This window comes from Silurus meridionalis, chromosome 3, assembly GCF_014805685.1.
Source record: "Silurus meridionalis isolate SWU-2019-XX chromosome 3, ASM1480568v1, whole genome shotgun sequence".
Lineage (NCBI taxonomy): Eukaryota > Metazoa > Chordata > Actinopteri > Siluriformes > Siluridae > Silurus > Silurus meridionalis.
Genome location: NC_060886.1, coordinates 29808002 through 29828864, shown reverse-complemented (window position 1 = coordinate 29828864; position 20863 = coordinate 29808002). Strand labels below are relative to the sequence as shown.

Below are 20863 nucleotides of genomic sequence, written 5' to 3'. Positions count from 1 at the left end.
GAACAAACATATCTGTTGTCACAGATTGCCAACACCTGCAGCACCATATCACCGTTAATAAAATCACAACGTCTCCATCCATACACTAATACAATTATCTGACGAATACAGTAATCTCCTACTTCTTCTCTCCATCGTGACCTTGCTCTCATTGTCGTACTCACGCTCTTCTGCGTTAACTCGTCGTTGAGCTGGACGTTGCTCCGTCCTTTCTCCTCCAACTCGTGGCTCTTCTGGTCGTAGTTGACGGCGAGTTCCTCCAGCGCTTGCAGCACCTCCTTGACCTCCTCTTTGGCGGCCTCGTGATCACGCTGCAGACGCATCAGGTCGTTCTGGAGCTTCTCGCAGTCGTGCCGTGTCGACGCTAAAAGCTGCGGGGATGCAGGTGATGCGGAGAGACGTTAGAATTCATTCAGGGTGAAAAGGGATAAAGGGGCTTGTCATGGACGTTACAGCACAGTGGGAATATGTTCTTTGCATATCCTAGTGATGTTAAGAAGCTGGGGTCAGCCATTAAACAGTGCCCGCTGGAGCACAGAACATTAAGGTGCCCTGGTCAAGGGCACAAATATGGCAACTTGGCAATCCTGGTGCTTGAACCCCCGACTTTCTGATTGGTAACCCAAAGCCTTAAACACTAAGCTACCATTTCCTGGGTCATGGACTTCCAGCAGAATCGTCTTCACTTATTTGATTCACATTTGTGATATATCAGCAGTATACAACAATTTCCAGAATATGAAATGTACCACTGGACAAACAGAGCACTACAGAGCCATCTCTAAAAACGAGACGTCCCACTGGACAAGACAGAGGGAGGCCTGCAGAAACATTAACAGAGCTGCAGAAATTTCTGATGATCAATTCCAAAAGATATTATAATCCCATACCACTGGTGAAGCATGGTGGTGGTTGAGTTGCTAAAGGGGCCCATCAGTGGCAGCTTAGTAGTATTTAAACTCACAACCTTCTGAATAAATGTCTAACATCTTAAACACTGAGCTACCGCTTCCTTTTTTTGACCACCAAGACAGGATGTGCTCCTCTGACGGACTTTTACCCAAAAACACTGGACTGGTGTAAAAACATTTATTCACCATTGAACAGCTCAGGATCATTTGATGGAGTGATCAGGGCGTGCAGAATCTTTGTTTTTGGGTAAAATGTGAAACATTTTAGCAAATATGAGAATTGCATGAAAGGATTATTAAAAAATATATAGATTTATTTTAATATCCATGTTATGGCCATCACGCTTTTGAAAATGTGGGCAGAAGCCAGATGGTGGATGATATAAAGCTGTTTCCATGGCAACATGATTCCCATAGATGTTCCTTATGTGTCTAACATGGATTTAAGACTCTTATTGAATCTCATAGAAACTGTTTAGCAGGATATTGATGATAATGATTATGAAATCTAGGTTTTTCTATAACCAGCTTATAAAAATATCAGATATTTATATCTGCATATAAAAATATAATATATCTGCATATAAAAATATATTTGTCATTTTAAACAGCACAAAGACAAAATGTTTTTTTATTTTATCTTATTTCCAGTTTATATCCTGTATTTTATTTACTCTTTACCAGAGTGATGCAGGTGTAGTACCAGCCAGCAGGTGGCAATAGATCACCGTTAGATCGTGTTAGTTTCCTAGCTGGTGTATGACTTTACATGCTGAAGGCGTTTGAGTCATGATGACACAAAGCTCTACATTGCAGTATATAACCTGCTCTACAGGGGTGTTAAGTAATAACATGGTGCATAAGACACAATACCAGATGTGGCTTTCATGGTTACCTACAGTCTAATAGCCATGACTAGATTGCTGTAAAGCCCAGGACACAAACATTAGCGTTAATAACTAGGGCAGAGCTTCTCAAGCGATTATGCATATGCTATAAATGTTGGGTGACGGAGATGGTGTATGATGGAGTTTGCTCACCTCATCCTGATCCACCATCTGCTGTTTCAGGGACTCTGCCAGCTGACTGTGCTGATTGATCTCATCGTCCTGGTCAGGAAATGCGTGTGTGTGTGTGTGTGTGTGTGTGTGTGTGTGTGTGTGTGTGTGAGAAAGAGAAAAAGAGACAGGAAGGCAGACAGATAAATAGAGTGACCACCTGTTATCAACCTTTCCAGAGAAAACGCACGGTAAGCACATAAATCTGTCAAACAGACAATCATAACACTCCATGCAACATGGTACTGAATTTTGTTACAAAAAATTTACTGAATCATGAACATTTTCAGGAAAATACATGCATTCAAACTGAAACAAAAAGTGACTTCAAATAAACAGCACATAGTGTCAGTGATTCGCCTCTAGAGGCTGCTCTTGCACAGTATAATACAACCCGGAAAAACTATCAGTATGGATTTTATCAGCAACCGACTATCGGTGGCGATTAATCAGCAAAACCAATGAATCGGTCGACCTCTAATAATAACCTCCGATCTTCTGGATGATGTTCCACTAGATTTTGTGGAGATTTGTGTGAATAAGCTTGATGTCTGTGCTATTATTTTTTAGTGGTAGCTACTGTACCTTATCATCAAGCTGCTGGTAAAGATCATTGATCAGCTCCTCATACTGGGTCTTCTCTGTGTCACAAAGTGGCAGGGGAGGCGGAGCCAGACTTTCGATTGTGGGTGTGGCTTCCACGTTCTTTATTTCCTTTCTTTTCTGCTGCTCTTCAACTGGAACTGCTTCACCTAGAGAGAGATAGAGGGGTTTTTTTTGTTACTGCACTCGTTGAATTCAACTGAATTGAATTCAAATACAATTTTTTGCAAAAGTATTGGTACCCGTTTAGTATTTTAATAGTGACTCTATGTTAGCTGAAGATAATCAGAGTCCAGCAATCGGATGAAAAATGTCAGTGGAAGCCAAAAAAGGCATTTTAAAACCCCAATGTTCACAGAAGCAGGACACATATTTGAATATTAGGATGCTTCCATTGCTTATTTATTATACAGCCCATCTTCCTGCCTACAAAAGCTTTCAGTACCAGTTAAGGCGCATCCGTAAGACGAGACGTGGTCTCTTACAGAGATGGAATTCGAAACTCTGCCTGTCCAAGCTCAATTTCCATAATAACATTTATTTAAATAAAAAATAAAAAACGCAAGCTTCAGTAGACGATAATGTCTGCACATGCACCTTCGATATTTTGAATGTCTGTAAGAATAATCATCTGAGTGAAAGTTCCTCTCGGAAATAATGATGTTTGTTCCATGATTAGTGTGTAAAAGAAGTAGGCCAATTACTTTTACAGATTACAGATTGAAGGAACGAGCATCAGAAAACACAAAGTCATTATAGAGATATCGTTTGCAAAGCAATATTTTACATTATAAACATTTGTACCTTTTCATTGGGTTGGGTTGAGTAGATCAAGTTTAATGCCTTTATATTGAAGCTCATGATTACAGCTCTGGATTACTGATTGGATGGTTGGAGGAAATGTCAGAGCTCTATAGCAGGAGATCTTCCACTCCATCGCATGTAAAGCATCATGGAGCTGGCCTAGTACTAGAGGAAGATGAATACTACTCCAGCGTTGCTGTACAATGGCTGACCCTGTGCTCTGACCCAATTTTCCTAACAAGCTGGGATATGTCAAAAAAATTTCTCTCACAACCTACCATTTACTGACGCACAACCTAAGCTGTACAATGTTCTCATTTGTATCACCAAATGAGATCTAAGCTACACATCAAAATTCATGCATCCACCAAAACTTCAATGCATCCCATAAAATCAAAGCAAAACACTGGGAATATATTGAGGATGACGTTTAAGGATATCTGACGGTTCTTGTAGACCATCCTCAGGTCAGGCACTCATGCTGTGTGAGGAGGTCTGGAGATCAGTGGGAGCATGTGATTTAGCTGAAAGATTTGCGTTCTTGATGACGTTAAAACACAAATTCACAGAGATTTGGTCAAGTGAGTCTGAATCAACCGATCTTGAGTCAATAAGTCCGGAAACAGTGAGGGTTTATGGGAAGGAAATGGGGTTAATGTGTCTCCCGGGAACTATCGCCGATTATGATTCCGAAATGCACGTTATATGGTGCTCTATAATCACCCTATATCATTTCTAGAATTTTATCATCAAGAGTAGGCATTTCCTTTCTTCATTCTACCTTTCCTCCAGCGCTTCAGCTCGTTCTCCAGCCGCTGGATGATGAGTTTCAGGCCACCGTTCTTCTCCTTTTCCTTCTCATACTTCTTCTTCCACTCCTCGGCCGTCAGCTCCATGTTAACCGACACTGTGTTCTTGATCGTCTTAGCTCTGTGTGAGAAAGAGTTTAGGAAGTTTGTTTTTTCTATATACTATATAGACAAAAGTTGGTAGACACTTGACAGAAGACTGATGTGCTTTTTTTGAACATCCACATGAATCCTCAAATTCCGTTATGATAATAAAATAGAATGATTAAAAAAAAGTTACATATAAAATGGTTTAAAAAAAAAAAAAAAAACGTTTCAAATAAACAGCACGTGGCTTCAGTGATTTGCCTACAGAGGCCGCTCTCGTAGTGTATAACGCAACCCGGAAAAACTATCAGGGTTTGTAGGGTAATTGTCTTCTTCCTTTTCTATTCCTATTTCTATTTCTAGAACTGATGCTTTCTTTCTGTTTGTTTCTCAGGACTCTTTTGCTGTAATCAAAACGGAGACTGGCTTCCGATGAGCATTAAAGCTAATCTAAACACACAAACGCTAAAAGAATGAAAAAAGAAAGCCGGGTCACAAACTTGAGAAAGCCTTTACACATAGAGGGAAGGCAAATTGAGTTTGTGATCACTTTAACAGGGCTGTTTAACACACAGCTGTCTCAATGACCATAACCCGAGCTCTAAACACATCTCTAAAAACATTAGCATCGATTCTATGATTATCCTGTCATGAAAGGACACCGGGTTTTGTTGTTTTTTTGTTGATGATGCACCCAGATGAAAATGGGTTTCCTTCTCAGGCAGTTTTTCCCTCACCCTATTCACCCTGGTATTATTGGAATGGGATGTTCACAAAGGACACACCAACTTGTGCTTAAACTTTTGTCCATAAAATATAATATGCACAATGATAATAAGCTGGAAGTTCACCAGATGTTATGATATTTAGTACTACGTGTGTATTGACAGTCAGACAAACCGGCCGTCTAATCTTTCACACTCGGACGTATGCAATGACAAAATAAAAAACGCTTCATCCAACATTTGTGGCTGTGGAGCGAATTCATTTACATCCTGTAAGTTGAGACACAGCCCGACCCGGGGGATACACCATCTCCACAACGAGCTGTAATTTAATCTGCAACCTGTAGCATTGCTTTCTCATGAAAAATAAAAATAAACAATAGGGGACAATCTAAAAACGCTTAATACGAAAAACGATTGACGTGGCGATAAGACGCCTTTTAAAAGACCAAACTCAGTAAAAATACATAAATTTTAAAGCATACAATGTACAGACAAGCAGATGAGTCCGGAATACGAATGCAAAGCGCTAAAGTGCACGTTAAGCATCTTTCTTCTATAGAAAACTGTTTTAGTCCACTAAGTCACGTTAAGTGTTTCTCACTTTTTGTACACCAACAAGGTTTTTACACAGAAACGTGAAAAATGTATTTAAATGGTGGAGGCTCGTACTACACCTGGAAGTGATGCACTGACTGAAGAATGCACATAAACCAGCTTCTAAAAGCAACAATCACTAGTCCCCCATCCCCCACCCCCACCCTCACCGCTGGCCGAACATCAGCGTCGATTTGGTCTCGGCCTCGTTAAAGACAGACGGCGAGCAGCAGATGATGATGGTGGTCCTACAGTTTCCACCCAGAGAGTCCTGCAGGATGCGTGTCATCTTGCTGTCTCGGTAGGGCACGTGCGTCTTCTGCGGAGGTGAAAGCGTGAGTGTTAATGTGGGAGACACAAATAAGTAGAACAGATACAGCGTGGTGCAGGGAAACAGGAGATTTTGGAACTCGGAGTCTGCGGTGTCTGCAATTGTTTGTCATTAGTTATAATGGAGCAGTAAAGTGAAGTCTTTAATCTTCTCTCTTTTATTCTTTCTTTCTTTCTTTCTTTCTTTCTTTTCTTTGGTTTTTCTTTTCTGTGGATGCTCTCTCTTTCTTTCTTTCTTTCTCTTTCTTTCTTTCTTTTTCTTTCTTTGCTTTTTCTTTTCTGTGGATGTTCTCTTTCTTTCTTTCTTTCTTTCTTTCTTTCTTTCTTTCTTTCTTTCATTGGTTTTTCTTTTCTGTGGATGCTCTTTCTTTCTCTCTTTCTTTCTTTCTTTCTTTCTTTTCTTTGCTTTTTCTTTTTCTGTGGATGTTCTTTCTTCCTTTCTTTCCTTCTTTCCTTCTTCTTTCCTTGTTTCTTTCTTTTTTCATTCTTTCCTTTTTCCTTGCTGCCTTCTTTTTTCATTCTTTCCTTCTTTCTTTCTTTTCCCTTTTTCATCCATCTATCCATCCATCCATCCATCCATCCATCCATCCATCCATCCATCCATAATGTAAGAGTGTATATCATATAGAGAGAAACACAATCAAGCATCCAAAGGAACATCTCAACATTGCTGGTTAATCCACCAGATCCAGGTGGTCAAGATCAAATGGGAATTGATCAGGAATAGAAAATAGCCATGGATGATCGATGTGGTGGTCGCATTTTTCAGTGACATCCGATGAAAGTAACACGAGAGGCTGAAGTATGGAAGCAGGAAGTGGAAGGGAAGTGAGAGAATGCTGAAGGTTAAAACCAAGGTCGAGTCATTGACTACAATCTTACAATTGTATAGGATGCCTTTGGATGCATGAAATTGTGCCAGTGCTCTTGTGCACAAAACCAGCTGCATGAAGATATACGATCTGTAGTGGAAGATCTCCTACAGAGCTCTCACCTTCAACCCAGGTCTCATCGACTCACCTACATTATTAACTATATTCCTAAATCATCGCCTTTATCCCACTTCTCATGGGTGTGGTTAATCTGAAAATGACCCCATTTATGAGGAGGATCTCATTGAGGTTTAAAGCTTAGAAAAAGAGCTTCACAGTCACCAGATCTCACACCAGTAGAACACACTTATAGGTGTTCATCCCTCATGTACAAATTGAGAGATTTGCACAGAGCAGCCACTAATACACTTTTTTCTCCTTTACTTCAGCACTTATAGATACAGGAGGATCAGCGAGAAACGAAAGCACTTACGGTTCCCTCAGCCAGCGCGGAGATGACGTTGCCCAGAGCAGACAGAGATTTATTGATGTTTTTAGCTTCATCCAAGACAGCGCCTTCTGCTCCGGTTTTACTGACCTTAAAGGCAGAAAGAAAGAGGGATATGATGCCAAATCATGAGACTGAATCATGTCTATTTCCACCGATATTACGTCTTTGCTCATAACACAGCGCTCATACATACGAGGTGGCATCAAAAGGTTTGGAGACTAGCCCTGTTTACAAGAAAAGACCTTTCTTGATCCACATTTACACACTATCACCTTTAAAATAGCCCCCTTGACCCAGCATTCCTGCCACTTCTGGAATACCTCCTGGAAGTTTCCTTCAACATGTCAAGCACCTTCCGTGATTTCTGCAACGGTGTGAAAACCCAGGAAGAAACCTTGAGAGGAACCAGACTCAAAAGGAACCCATCGTCATTTGGGTGACATCAAGAGTGTGATCTCTACTCAACTACATTTATGATGCAATAGATCATAAATCCTCTATATTCTTTGACAATGAGCATCATAACCCATCTGATCTTTTACAGACTTGATTTTCTGGTACTCTTTATACCTCGGACGCCTGACCAGGAACAAACCCAGTATAAAAAATAACACAGGAATAGAACCTTTTCACTCCCAGCCAGATCCACCAGGTAGAGCTTCCCGCTGAGCTTCTTCTCCGTCTCCACGTTCTCCTGCTTGATGTTAATCAGGAATATACTGTGACTGCGCGAGCTGTGCTCGTTCATGTCTATAAGAAGGAAAGGAACGTTAATAAAATGACGCAGAACGCCAGTCGAACGTTAAGTTAATAGCACACGTTCGCTCACTCGTGACCGCGACGTGACGATTGGCTTTGCCGTCATCAATGACGTCCATCACCTCCTCCGGGCTGGACACGAAGCGCTCCGTACAGCCCTTTCAACAACAACAACAACAACAACAAGCATGGATTCTCAGGAACATGGTGCTTTTATGTATTACATCAAATATACATCATATAACATATTTTATGGTACATCATGATTTTCACCCACCTTCACATACGGAACCCTGTTTTTGTCCTCGTGGACAGCGAGGTTTGTCTTGGACACTAAAATTAACAAGAATATCAATAAAATACTCGACATGCAAAAGACATTTAAAGATTTTATTAGTTTCAGATTCATTTCTTTTTTCTTTTTCTTTCTTTTGTTGCTCTTTCTTTCTTTTTTCTTTCTTTTGTTGCTCTTTTCTTTAATTCTTTCTTGCTTTCGATACTCTTCCAATCTCTCTTTAATTGCAGTCTTTTTTTCTTTCTTGTTCATTCCTTCTTTCATTGTTTTTTATGCTACTTTTTCTATTAATGCTACTTTTCTTTCTTTGCTCTTTTCTTTCTTTCTTTCTTTCTTTCTTTGCTCTTTTCTTTCTTTCTTTCTTTCTTTGCTCTTTTCTTTCTTTCTTTCTTTTTTGCTCTTTTCTCTTTCTTTTTTCTTTCTTTTGTTGCTCTTTTCTTTCTTTTCTTTTCTTTCTTTGCTCTTTTCTCTTTCTTTGCTCTTTTCTCTTTCTTTCTTTCTTTCTTTCTTTCTTTCTTTCTTTCTTTCTTTCTTTCTTTCTTTCTTTCTTTCTTTTCTTTTCTTTCTTTCTTTCTTTCTTTCTTTCTTTCTTTCTTTCTTTTCTTTATTCTTTCTTCCTTTCTTTCTTTCTCTTTCTTTGCTCTTTTCTCTTTCTTTCTTTCTGTGGTCTTTTCTTTCTTTCTTTCTTTCTTTCTTTCTTTCTTTCTTTCATTGTTTTTCTTTTTCTATTAATGCATTTTCTTTTTATGTTAAGTTAATGCTCCTTCCTTCCTTCCCTTCTAATTTATTCCCTTCTACAATGTCATATACTATATGGACAAAAGTTTAAGAAACCTGATAAAAAGAAAATTGTACTTCTTTTTAAACATTTAGGCTTCATTAGCTCTATTTCATCCCATGAAAAATCAATCATATCTTCATGGAGCTGGCTTTAGGCATAGGAACATCAGCATGGTGGACCATCTTCAGGTCTTTTAGTTCAACTAAAGGGAGAATTTCATTCTACAGCATCCAAAGACGTATACAATTATGTGGCTCCAAATCTGTTTGCAGTAGAAGCAGATACGGCTGGGAAAAGTCCAGTGTTCCAATACTTTTGTCCATTTAGTTTCAACATAAAGCTCATTCTTACCATCTAGTAGATCTCTGATCTTGTCCAAGTAAATCTCAAAGTAGGAGACCTGAACAGAAACGGAGAAACATTAATCACTGCATTACAATATTATAATACTATAATGTGAGTCTGAAGTACAGATGAAGTCATTTTCTTATATATATATATATATATAATGCTGGGTGTTATTTCAAAATCTCTTATTCACACAAACCTCTTTTTCAGTCTCCAGTCCATTACCCTTCTGTGAAACTTTCTTTCTCTCTCTCTCTCTCTCTCTCTCTCTCTCTCTCTCTCTCTCTTTCTTTTCTTTTCCTTGTTTTCAGCATAAACGGTCAAACAATACCCATGGAAACAAATTTCATGTAGTTTTTAATAACAAGATCAGATTTACGTATCACAGACGTACCACCACTCAGAACCCATAAAAACATGCAAACAACACAAGTTGGTGATGGAGGCAGTGTGATTAGGTGGAGGCAGTGTGAGGAGGTGAAGGCATTGTGAGGAAGTGTGAGGAGATGGAGGCAGTGTGAGGAGATGGAGGCAGTGTGAGGCAGTGTAGGCAGTGTGAGGCAGTGTGAGGAGATGGAGGTAGTGTGAGGGGGTGGAGGCAGTGTGAGGAGATGGAGGCTGTATGAGGGGGTGTGAGGAGATGAAGGCAGTGTGAGGAGATGGAGGCTGTATGAGGGGTGGAGGCAGTGTGAGGAGGTGGAGGCAGTTTGAGGTAGTGTGAGGAGATGGAGGCTGTATGAGGGGTGGAGGCAGTGTGAGGGGTGGAGGCAGTTTGAGGCAGTGTGAGGAGATGGAGGCTGTATGAGGGGGTGGAGGCAGTGTGAGGAGGTGAAGGCAGTGTGAGGAGATGGAGGCTGTATGAGGGGGCGGAGGCAGTGTGAGGAGGTGAAGGCAGTGTGAGGAGATGGAGGCAGTTTGAGGCAGCGATGTGTAAATGATTGGAGTTGACACACACACATATGGCGGACAGACACATTTCCTCCTGGCACCATGTATGTATGTTACTGTACACACACACACACACACACACACACACACACACACACGCTGACTGCACCCCAGGCCTCCTCATCTCACCTACATGACTTTACCAACACCCTCGTGGCTGAATGATCACAAACCTTCACAAGCACATTCCAACATCTAGTAGAACAGGAGGAAGGAGATGCTCGAAAAGCACATACGGATCTTCTGCTCAGGTGTCCACAAACTTGTGTCTATATAGTGTAACAGCTGTAAACTGCATTACCTTGATATGGAACTCGAGATTCTCATCCATGGAGTAAATGTGGTCGAAGATGTCCTGAGCGATGCGAGGAATGATGCCCATGTGGTTCGGGTCATGGAGGTTCCCCTGTGTGAGGGAAGAGGAACGACACGATCATTTATCTTTCTGCAGACACTGAGGGACATTTAGTCTGGTTCAGGACATGCAGTTCAACAAAGGACATTTAAACATCTTATGAGTGGCAGCTGAAGATCTGAACTTCATTTCATTTTTCAGTTTTTGGACAGAAACCAGGAACATTTCCCCAAGCTGTGAAACTAATTTACTATTTTAGGTTTTCTTTCTTTCCTTTCTCTTTCTTTTTTTTCTTGCTCTTTTCTTTAGTCTTTTCTTTCTTTCTCTCTTTGCTTTTTTTTTTTTTTTTTTTTTTTGCTGCTCTTTTCTATATTTGCATTTTTCTTTCTTTCTTTCTTTCTTTCTTTCTTTCTTTCTTTCTTTCTTTCTTTCTTTCTTTCAGTTTCTTTTTTGCTGCTCTTTTCTTTCTTTTCTTTAGTTCTTTCTTTCTTTTTTAGTTTTTTGTTGCTCTTTTTCTGTTTTCTGCTCTTTTCTTTCTTTGCTTTTGTTGCTGTTTTTTCTTGGTCTTTCTTTCTTTCTTTTTCCCCTACCTATTTGCTTTGTTTTGCTGCTTCTTTCTTTCTATCTTTCTTTGCTTTTTGTTTCTTTTTTGTTGCTCTTTTTTTCTTCGTTTCTACTTTTCCATTCTGTTTTTAAACTCAGGGATCCTCATTCAGATCCATGAATGAAGTGTCTACACAGAGAGTCAGAAATAAACGAATAAAATCGAACACAGAGGGAAAACTGCACTATATCGCTGTCGTTCTGTGGACAGAAGGAAGTCTTTGACTCCAGGAAGTTCATATTTCATCTCGTGTTTAAGAAAAATCTTCAGTCACTGACTGTAACACAATAAAGCATTATAACCTCTTAGGGGAAAAATTTTATGCAGAATAGATGAATCTCTAGATTATTAGATGGTTCATTATAAGATGTTTTTATTCAGCTGGTGTCTGTGTGGGTCTGCGTGAGGAGCTGTGCAGTAATTACACGTCTGATCTCTACATCTTTATATTCAGCACGATGAAAGAATCGCTCCGTTTCCAGGGAAACAGCTGCCACCGATTGGCGCTGTTCATGCGGCATATTGCGAAACCCTGCGAGGTGATCACACCTTGTGCTTTTTGTTTTTTTTATAGCCCTTGCTGCCATTTTAAAGGCCAGAGACCCTCAAACTCGTTTTCACCTCGCAAGTGTAAACGTGTCATATCATGAGCGAGAATCTGATCACGCAATATTCATTCATTCATCCGTTCGTTTATTCATTCATTCATTGAATAATTGGAAAAAAAAGAAAACAAAAAGCAGAGATAGATAGATAGACAGACAGACAGACAGACAGACAGACAGACAGACAGACAGACAGATAGAAGCAAAACAAAGAAAAAAAAGAACGAATGATGCTCTTTTCTTTGTTTTTTTTTCTCGCTTTTTCTTGGTTTAGTTGCTTTTTACTTTCCATTTCTTACCCTTCCTTTTCTTTCTTTCTTTCTTTCTTTCTTTCTTTCTTTCTCTCTCTCTCTCAATATTTCTCATTCTCTTTCTTTCTTTCTTATTCTTTCTTTCTTTCCTTATTCTTTCTTTCTTTCTTTCTCTCTCTCTCTCTCTCAATATTTCTCATTCTCTTTCTTTCTTTCTTATTCTTTCTTTCTTTCCTTATTCTTTCTTTTTTTCTCTTATTCTTTCTCATTCTTTCTTTCTCTCTCATTCTTTCTTTCTTTCTTTCTTTCTTGTGGAGCTTAATGCTGAGGATATTGCAGGAACGTGGGGTGCAAGACGGGAAAACAGCCTGAGCATCACCCACCATCCATCCATCCATCCATCCATCCATCCATCCATCCATCCATCCATCCATCCCTCCCACCCCATGAAGTTAATAAATATAAAAATCCAAATAATTGTTAAATTCTAATTAAATTTTCTATTTAATTTTATTTCTTAAGTAAAAATTATCCCCTTTATCCCTAATGAGGGAGGTGATGGTGGTGTGGATTTTTTTTTTTTTCCCGATTTCCCCTGATTACATGCTTAAGATCCATTCCGATCTACACGTGTCCTTCGCCTAAATATTGGAATTTCCTTTCTCTTTGAGAATCATTTCCATGGTCCCAGTCTTTTCCTGGAACGTCTGTGTGCATGCAATGAACCACCTCCTGGTTGTAAATCCAGATAAGAACATGCTGAGACGATATGAGGAGAAAAACCCTGAGGGGAACCAGACTCACAGGGGAAACCAACGTTATATACACGTACTCTCAAGATCAAAACCACGTATTACACATTTCCCATCAGCCACTGCACCCTATTGATTCTTTGTGTACCTGGATCACATTTACAGCTCATTACTCATTACTTGTGTGTAGACTCCACTTTCACAACCCTCACTGTCTCTCGCATCGGGTTCTCCATGTGGTAACTTAACCGAAAATCTCAATCTTCTCAGAATAAACAGCTACAACTCGGTGTTTCATTGGAGTCAGTGAGGTCAGGGATTTCCGCATTTTACCTCCATGGTGTGGGTCTTTCCTGAAGACGTCTGGCCATACGCAAAAATGGTTCCATTGTATCCATCAAGAACATCTGTGAAGAAAAACCAGCCATTGAATTGGTCAAATCAGTAACCTGCTAGCAAACAATGATTTCTTATGATGATCTTTCGATGATGGTGGTAGAGATTCAATCTGAGATCTCCTACATGTATCTCCTACAGCTGGCTTGTGATCTTCTGAAAGGAGATCTCAAGCCAGTTGTTTTCTTTTAAATGAAAAACACGGATTCAAATCTTGGATTTGCAATTTTTTTCCATTAGAATTCGTCAATTCGTCGCATGTTTGTAGCCTGTTTATATATTTATTTCTATTATGAGGAGCTTCACTGCATTTGTCCATGAAACCAATCACCTCATAAATAAGCTTCATAAATCAAATATAGCTAAATAATTCTGCACTTTAACATCAGTAACATTAATAGGAAATATTCAGGATCCGAAAAAAAATATATACACCATCTATCAGTCATTAATTTCTCATCCATTGTTCCACACGCTACATCATACCTTGAACGATCTGCTTGGCGCAGGAATCGTACACCAGCTCTTGGGTTGAGTTTGGAGCTAAAACTCGGTCAAACATGTAGGGCTTCCCCTGTAAAAAACAAACAAACAAACCAACAAAAAAATGGATGTGAATAAAACTAAGCGGAAAAATATATTTAGTTGTAAATTATTTCTTAGGATGTAAAAAAGGATGCATTAAATATTAATTTTTATCCTGTGCTGTTTATTTCGACGCAATGGAAAAATGCCTCATCATCACTTTACTGTAGATTAAGGATATTGACGAGAGGTAAACCTGCAGATCCTTTAAATTCAATATAGATCCGTATTAAAGCAGATAAAAATGGGCTTAAGGCAGACAGGAAAACTCTGAAAGTAAATAATACAATATGCAATTATATGCTATTCTAATAAAACATTACTATATAATATACAAATGGACAATTTTTGCAAAATTGGAAAAATAAAAACGACCGTTTCTTCCACAAAAATCATGTTATTCATTCATGCTTTAAATCTCAGAACCTAATTGTCCTGTTCCTCCAGTCTCACACCGAGATCGTTCAGTTATTAGGAGCACGGGTGTCCGGGGACCTCGAAAAGCTTTCTCTGAAAAGACCCTGTCGCCACGGAAACTACTGTCCGGCCGTCTGATTGGCTGTCGGAAAAGACCAGGTGGCAGGGGGATGGAAAGGATGATTGCGAGGATAGAAAACATGATTGCTGGCGTGTCGTGGATCTCTAGAAGTCTGATGGAAGTGGTGTGACTTATCAGGATACGAGCGTGATCTTGTAGGCGTTAGTGGCTTGTCATTCTTATATATGTGTGCTTATATCAACGGCTTTTAGCACACACATTATATATAAACCCCCTCCAAAACACACACACACACAGGAAGCACATACACAACATCAAAACGGCATCCACTTTTGGTCAATAATTGATGTCGGGTCTCTGGAGAGTCGAAGCTTCTGCTCAGGGCGGCTGCACTGCCGAACTCAATCCTTCCACTCCAAGGCATCGGGCCATCAATACTCAAAGGCACCTCCTTAAATCTCTAAACAGATGCCGGGTCAGGGCCATGTATAAAGAGAAAACACCATATTAACATACAGTGGCAAGAAAAAGTATGTGAACCTTCACATTTTATGACGTGTGAAATATGTGTAATAATACAAAATGAATGGGACCCTTATGAATTCATATGAGCAATGTTTGAATGCTGGAGTACCGAGGATCAAGGGCCTTGCTTAAGGGCCCGAGAGTGAACCTTCTGATCAGAAACCCAGAGTCTTAACCACTAAGCTACTATTTTAAATTGTGTAGAAAAAAAGCAGCCCTAAGCAGAAAAAGAACAGACCAGACAGCAATCAGAAAAATGACCACTTGTGTATGTGTGAGTTTGTACATCAAATGAGTCGTGAAAATGTGAGCGATCGAGGTTAGATCACGACCCGAGACCATAAAGGCGGTGCCAGGGTGGATCGAGCAAAATCTATTTTCATAAAGACATCGCCTGTCAAAAGTGTGGAAACACAGGGTCCGTTATAGTTTTTGAGACACATGCAGGTTTTCCTTTTGTTTCTATGCAACAAATGTGAGAAGCAAAGTGGGCATTTTTGTCTCCAAGACAAAGAACAGTAGAGAAGAGAAGAGCAGACTGACCACCCCCACAGTCAAACATGAAGGTGGAAGCTTAATAATTTGGGGTTGGAGACTTATTCCAGGAAGTGAAAGGAATCCTGAACCAACATGGCAACCATTCCATACTTCATCTAGCCCCATGCAATTCCATCTGGACTGCAGTCTGGATTGGAACCGACTTCTCCATGCAGCAAGATAATGACCTGATAAGCATAGATCCGAGCTCTGGAAGCGTTATTTCAAGAGCAGTTGGTCGTCTGGAGTGATATTCGTCATGCACCGGCCTTGCTCAGTGCATCAGAAGTGGATGTTTGGAGAAAATAACTACGGATTGTCGCGAGTGTGAACGCTGTGATTGGTGCTAAGGGAGGAATTTGTGGAACATCTGGACATTTATAGATTTTTTTTGTGCATAGGAACAAAAGGATCAGGTGTCTCTAAAAAAACCATAAACGACTGCATTTCCACACTTTCGACAGCCACGTTTGGGTTAATATTTAACTATGATTGTTTTAATCAATCGTTAAATCATCAATCAACGAATAATTCGGGTTCGGTCCTATTTACACACTTTCGTCCATCCCTCCATCCTGTGAAGACTCTTTCTATCATTTCTATCATTAGGATTATGTACTAAACAAAGCAGATTCCACAAACATTTATACAGACAGGAAAACATACCAAACCCATAAAACATGCATTATACATTAAGCTCGGTTCCCTCAGGCGTCACTAAAATCCAGCCTTCATAAACGATGAAAGAGAAAATCAGACCATCCCCCTTCTCCCCCCACAGCCACATTTCCAGTTATGTTAATTGCATGTAGTGTAGTGGTGAAACCCCCAACACCCCCGAGATCACTAAAACCCACCCAGCAGAAAAGCAGGACACAAAGAACACTTCAGCACCTCATAACACTCACTAATAAACCAGAGCTTGGTGAACATCTGATGGACAGATCTATACACACCAAAAAGTTTGTGAACACCTCAGAATAAGTCTGGATTGTGCTCTTTGGGTATCCCATCCACTGTTCTAAGATTTTGTGAAATTTTGTTTTTGTAATAATGAACGCTCTTGTGGCTGAATGATCATCAGGACAATCTAGTGGAACATCTACCCGGAAGAGCGGAGGTCATTATAACAGAAAGTGGGGACGAAACGTGGAATAGGAGGTTCAAAAAGCACAAATCTGATGGCGAGGTGTCCAAAAGCTTTTGCCCATATCTTGTAGATAGATGGTCAATGATAGAAGGAAGATAAAAAGAAAAGATGATCGAACGAAAAAAGGATGGATGTAGTCGTAAGATGGATGGATGTAGTCGTTGGATGGATGGATGGATGGATGGATAGATGTATTTGTTGGATGGATGGATGGATGGATGGATGGATGGATGGATGGATGGATGTATTTGTTGGATGGATGGATGGATGGATGGATGGATGGAAGGATGGATGGATGGATGGATGGATGGATGGATGGATGGAAGAAAGGAATGGGATGGATGGATGGATGGATGATGAAGTCAATGGATGGATAGTTGGATCGATGGATGGATGGTTGGATGTAGTCATTGGATGGATGGATGGATGGAGTCGTTGGATGGATGAATAGATGTAGTCGTTGGATGGGTGGATGGATGGATGGATGGATGGATGGATGTAGTCGTTGGATGGATGGATGATGGATGGATGGTTGGATGGATGGATTGATGGATGGATGGATGGATGGAAGAAAGGAATGGGATGGATGGATGGATGGATGGTTGGATGGATGGATGATGGATGGATGGATGGATGGATGGATGGATGGATGGATGGATGGATGGATGGATGGATGTAGTCGTTGGATGGATGGATGATGGATGTAGTCGTTGGATGGATGGATTGATGGATCGATGGATGGATGGTTGGATGTAGTCATTGGATGGATGGATGGATGGATGGATGGAGAAGAGGAAAGAAAAAGGAAAGTGCCTTGGAGAAACGAGTATATAAAATAGATAGAAAGAAGGAAAGAAAAAGGAAGGAAGGAAGGAAGATAAAAGGAATGAAAGAACAATGGATGGATTGGTAGAAGCAAAGAAGGAAGGTATATACTGTGTATATATATATATATATATATATATATTAGTCTATACAGTGTTACAGACTTTTTACTTCATGAATTAGGAAGGCCGGTGATAAAATAATGACATGGCAACATGGTCTAATTCAATAGATCACGTTTCATGCAGTTTTAAAGATAATAGATTACATTCATATGGAGTTAATTTAATATTTATGCAATGGTCGTGTGTGTGTGTGTGTGTGTGTGTGTGTGTATATATATATATATATATATATATATATATATATATATATATATATATATATATATATAGAGAGAGAGAGAGAGAGAGAGAGAGAGAGAGAGAGAGAGAGAGAGAGAGAGAGAGAGAGAGAGAGACGGAAATGGTTTGCGATAATCAGTTCACCTAATTCAGCAGGAAATAATTCTCATTGGCCTTAAAATGAAATTAGACCGTGGACTAAACAACACGAACTAGATTAGACTGAGCAGATTGGATTATCAAAAAAGAACAATATGTCGTCATTATAGGTTCTGTTCAGGAAACTCAGGTATCCTCAGGAACAAATAATATAATAAAAGCTAAAAAAGAGTGGAAAAAGAGACAAAAATGAATGAATAAAAACAGATATAATGAGAATAATTCTATATATAACAATAAAAATAAATGAATAAATCAATACCTTAATGAACGAATGAATAAAATGAACAATCAATAATCAAATTTTTTATTTATGCTATATGATTACATTATACAGTATGTATTTATTTATTCAACTTTTTTTATTACATTTTAAGATTGTTTTATTTATTTATTTATTTATTTATTTATTTATTTATTTATTTATGTCTGTATGGGAATTTTTGAGTAGAAATGAAATAAAAAAAGGATAAAAACGCCGAAATGCCCAGCGCTAATCGAGGGATAAAATGAACGCTGATCCTTTCTTTCAATGCGTTCGTATTGATGCTGTGAAACATAACGCCGCCCGTTCTGACTGACAAACACCGACCGCATAGTGACAAGCACCTGATTGGATGTGACTTTTCTTTCGGCATGTGTGCGCCGTCTTTGTGTCCATATGACTGACGAATAAAATATCAGAACTGTCTGTATATTCACTCACTTAGACATAAAGAAGAAAATTATCTGCAGCTCTCAACTGAAGTTTAAAGCTCATGAACAATTCTATTGGTTCCAATAAGAACATTTTTATACACTATAACCACACAATGGCCAAATCAATGTGGATAACGATTGCACCGAACGTTCTTTCAAAAACCAGATGCACACGACTGCATCTGAACTCGAGCATTTGACTGGAAACCTGACAAAGCTGTAAACGAACTCCTGAATGAAGGTCCTGCACAGAGCTCTGAATACAATTTCCTAAACATCTTTGGGATGAACTGGAATGTTGGCTTGAAGGACCAAAAGGTCCAACTTCAAGTTATTATAGACATGTTCTTATGGACACAAAATAAACACAAAGACAGTAAAACAAGAGCTGAAAGAAATGTGAAAGTAACGTGAAAGTGAGCTACCATACAATTTTTTGTCCATAACATACCCTACTATTCTATACCATACTATTCCATACCAATCTATATATCATATATCATTCCATACTATTCTATACCAATCTATATCATACCATACCCTACTATACCATACAATACTATTCTCTACTATATCCTAACATATCCTACTATTCTATACCATACAATAACATACTATTCTATACCATATCATACCCTATTATTCCATACCATACTATATTATACCACACCATACTATTCCATACCCTACTAATCCATACCATACTATAAAAGAAAATCCAAACATTTGGAAATAATACACCATATCATTCCATATTTGGCTGTGCCATACAATACAATACCATACTATCCAATATATTGACAATACCATATTATATTATACAAACTTTGGGCATATTATAGCAGAAAATCCAATCTTTTGACTATACCATAACATCCCATCCTATCCAACCTCTCCCCCCCACCCCATCCAATTTTTATTATTTTTTTTCTTTATTTATTTTTCTTTATTATTTTTTTGTCCTAGCATTTTATACCATCCACATTTTTGACCAGGTCATTCCATAGAATACCATCTTTAGCCACACAGAGTATCATAACAGAGCATTTGTTTTGGTGATAAAGATTTGGAACACATCCATTCGAATGGACTGATTCCAGGTATGATCTTTATTACAGGAAGAGAAACATTATACCGGTTGAGTGAAATGAAAGTGCGCTCACACACTCACCGACACAACCACAGTGTCCTCTCCTTTAAATTTCGGGATGTATTTGTCGCCTCTGTTGATTTCCGACTCGTTCAGTGGCCTGAAACGGCACATCACTTTCACTCCGCATTCCGCCGCGTCCGCCATGTCGGACCCGAACCGAACAAACAGGGAGGTGATGAAAGAAAAAAAACAACCGCAGAGCACAGAGTAAAGATCCGAGAAGTTCCCAAACTTGTTGCTGTGCACCGATCAGACGCGCATTCCTGAATTTTAGACGCAAAAAAAAAGTCGCGTCTGAATTTCCGTCGATGCTGATTAAAAGAACGTGTCCATCTGCGAGGACACTTCAGGTTTGTCAATCGACAGGGACAAAAGCAGACATGCACGGATATCTGATCCGTCCAGAAGGGTTTAAAGCTCTGGATCTAACGTGATGTTGGTCGCCGTGACCGAACACTGACCGCAGCATCAGCACCACTCAGCATCCCTCCTTTAAAGCCTCCTGTCGCGCATGCGCATTCGGTATTCTTCAAGCAAGGGACTGTCAGCAGCGCCCCCGTGACATGATGACAAAGAAATAAAAATCTAGAGGTTATCCTGGAAACCCTAGGTGTGATATGGGACTGGATGGGGCAGGAAGCTTGACCCCTATAATTGTGACTCAACCTTATTGATCGGAAGGTCAGAAACTGGTTCCTTAATAACTGCCATGCTGCCACCATTGGGCCCTTGAAAATGCAAAGAAATACATTTCATGGTGCTTATAATATATATATATATATATATATACCTAAAAATCCTTCTAGTCCTATCACCATAATGCTGATGCTCTCTTCATAATAAAACTCGAATGAACACAAGGAAAATGTATTGCTCTCCATGCTCAGGACTTCACACTAATTCATAATTCATTATCTACATTACATTATTGTTCAAAAATTAAGTTGATCACCGTCAATATTGGAGTCCACTAGGCCATGTAAACAATAAATAAATAACATGTTCTTGCACTCTTTTACCAGTAGGAGGAGCCAAAAGACCATCAA

General features: G+C 39.4%; 1 protein-coding gene across 1 annotated transcript in view; it reads right to left on the bottom strand.

Annotated features, from left to right (window-relative positions):
• The window catches only part of kif5c (kinesin family member 5C), a 30478-nt gene extending 10169 nt beyond the window's left edge, over window positions 1-20309 (bottom strand). The window contains exons 1-14 of the mRNA XM_046845760.1: window positions 19836-20309; window positions 13828-13915; window positions 13279-13352; window positions 10680-10784; window positions 9434-9482; window positions 8284-8339; window positions 8077-8164; window positions 7873-7997; window positions 7230-7334; window positions 5765-5913; window positions 4158-4306; window positions 2555-2721; window positions 1952-2020; window positions 165-371 (exon numbers count right to left, since the gene is read on the bottom strand). Coding sequence (XP_046701716.1) covers window positions 165-371; window positions 1952-2020; window positions 2555-2721; window positions 4158-4306; window positions 5765-5913; window positions 7230-7334; window positions 7873-7997; window positions 8077-8164; window positions 8284-8339; window positions 9434-9482; window positions 10680-10784; window positions 13279-13352; window positions 13828-13915; window positions 19836-19961 — 1557 coding nt within the window. The 5' untranslated portion in view covers window positions 19962-20309. The remainder of the gene's footprint in view (window positions 1-164; window positions 372-1951; window positions 2021-2554; window positions 2722-4157; window positions 4307-5764; window positions 5914-7229; window positions 7335-7872; window positions 7998-8076; window positions 8165-8283; window positions 8340-9433; window positions 9483-10679; window positions 10785-13278; window positions 13353-13827; window positions 13916-19835) is intronic.
• Between the last annotated feature and the right edge of the window lie 554 nt (window positions 20310-20863).